Genomic DNA, 1,594 nt, shown 5'->3' on the forward strand with positions numbered 1-1,594 from the left:
GTGAGTTTTTTTTAAACTAAAATAAACATCGATGATTTAATTATCGTTATTAATAATAATAATATTATTATTATTATTATTATTATTATGTTCGTAATTTATTGCAGATAATATAGTTTTACCATCATAATATATTACACGAAGGGGTGCCAGAGGACCTACCTTTCACACCGACAGGCCCTTCCAAAAAACTGTAACTGTACGTCAGAGTCGTACGTCAGAGTGTGTGTATGTGTGTGTGTATGTGTATGTGTATATGTGTGTGGGTGTGTGTGTGTACGTGTACGTGTGTGTGGGTGTGTGCGTGTATGTGCAGAAAATAAACGTTCGAATTTGAGTGTTGCTTATATCACATTTTACGTACATATATAGATGAGTATTTCTACAGTAAGTACGATCACATTAACGTCAAATAACCAATTCACACACATACATACCTACATACACGCACACATACATACACGCATACTCATAGGTACACACGTTCACACATATACACACATACACAAACATTCACATATACACGCACATACGCATGTGCTTTGCGTATGCCTTCGTTTATACACATATTCGTACATATAAACAAACACACTGACATACAAATTAATGTATGCATACATGCTGGCATACAAACATGAACATACAAACGTGCTTAAATAGATGCATGTAATTATTAAGAAGCATCTACATGATATTAATGTTACAACATTTATAGACTTATACAAAAAATACACACAAACACACACACACACACAAACAAACACACACACAAACTCACACACAAATAAATTAAATTCCAAAAATGTCAATTTAACATTCTCCATTACTAATTTCATTCCTTAAATCATAATAATAAAATATATTAATATGATAATAAATTATAATTATTATGTCGTTATAATAATAAGTTTATTTAGTTGTATTTTAAATACGCACACATGTGTATATATAAGTGTTTATAAATATACCCACATATACTTAAAGACTTTATATATAAATATATATATATATATATATAATATACTTACCACACATATAGAAATGCCATATATATATATATATATATATATATATATATATATATACGATATGCAAGCAGTTATCCACTGATATTATTATGTTCTCAGTGACATCAAATGGAAACATGTATTTCTAATTTTATTCATCTTATGTGCGTTTGTAATGGTAAGAAATATGTGTGTAGATGAATTGGTTGGTTGTTTATTTAAATTAGTTTTTAATTGATATTGAGATAGTTAATAATGATAATAATGACAAATTATAACAATAACAAATAATAATATTAATAATAATAATAAGAATATATATGATAACAATAATACTGATAATGATATTGTTGGTTTTCTATCAAAAACTCGGATTAAAAACTTCACAGGATACGAGCAGAGCATGTATATAAAATAATCTCGAAGTTTTATCGCTGGAAGACCATTTGACGAGGTACTGATGATGATGATGATGATATTACTGTTACTGCTACTACTGCTATTACTGCTGCTGCATACTATTACTGCTTCAGCAGCAGCTGCTGTTGCTACTACTACTACTATTACTACTATTACTATTTTGTTTA

The 1,594-nt window shown here is 28.5% G+C and overlaps 1 protein-coding gene across 1 annotated transcript in view; it reads left to right on the plus strand.

Annotated features, from left to right (window-relative positions):
* Positions 1 to 1,136: 1,136 nt before the first annotated feature.
* The window catches only part of HELRODRAFT_170636 (hypothetical protein), a gene marked incomplete at both ends in the record, with an annotated part of 1,535 nt that continues 1,077 nt past the window's right edge, over positions 1,137 to 1,594 (plus strand). The window contains one exon of the mRNA XM_009016437.1: positions 1,137 to 1,185. Coding sequence (XP_009014685.1) covers positions 1,137 to 1,185 — 49 coding nt within the window. The remainder of the gene's footprint in view (positions 1,186 to 1,594) is intronic.

Source organism: Helobdella robusta, assembly GCF_000326865.2.
Source record: "Helobdella robusta unplaced genomic scaffold HELROscaffold_18, whole genome shotgun sequence".
In the NCBI taxonomy this organism is placed as follows: Eukaryota; Metazoa; Annelida; class Clitellata; order Rhynchobdellida; family Glossiphoniidae; genus Helobdella; species Helobdella robusta.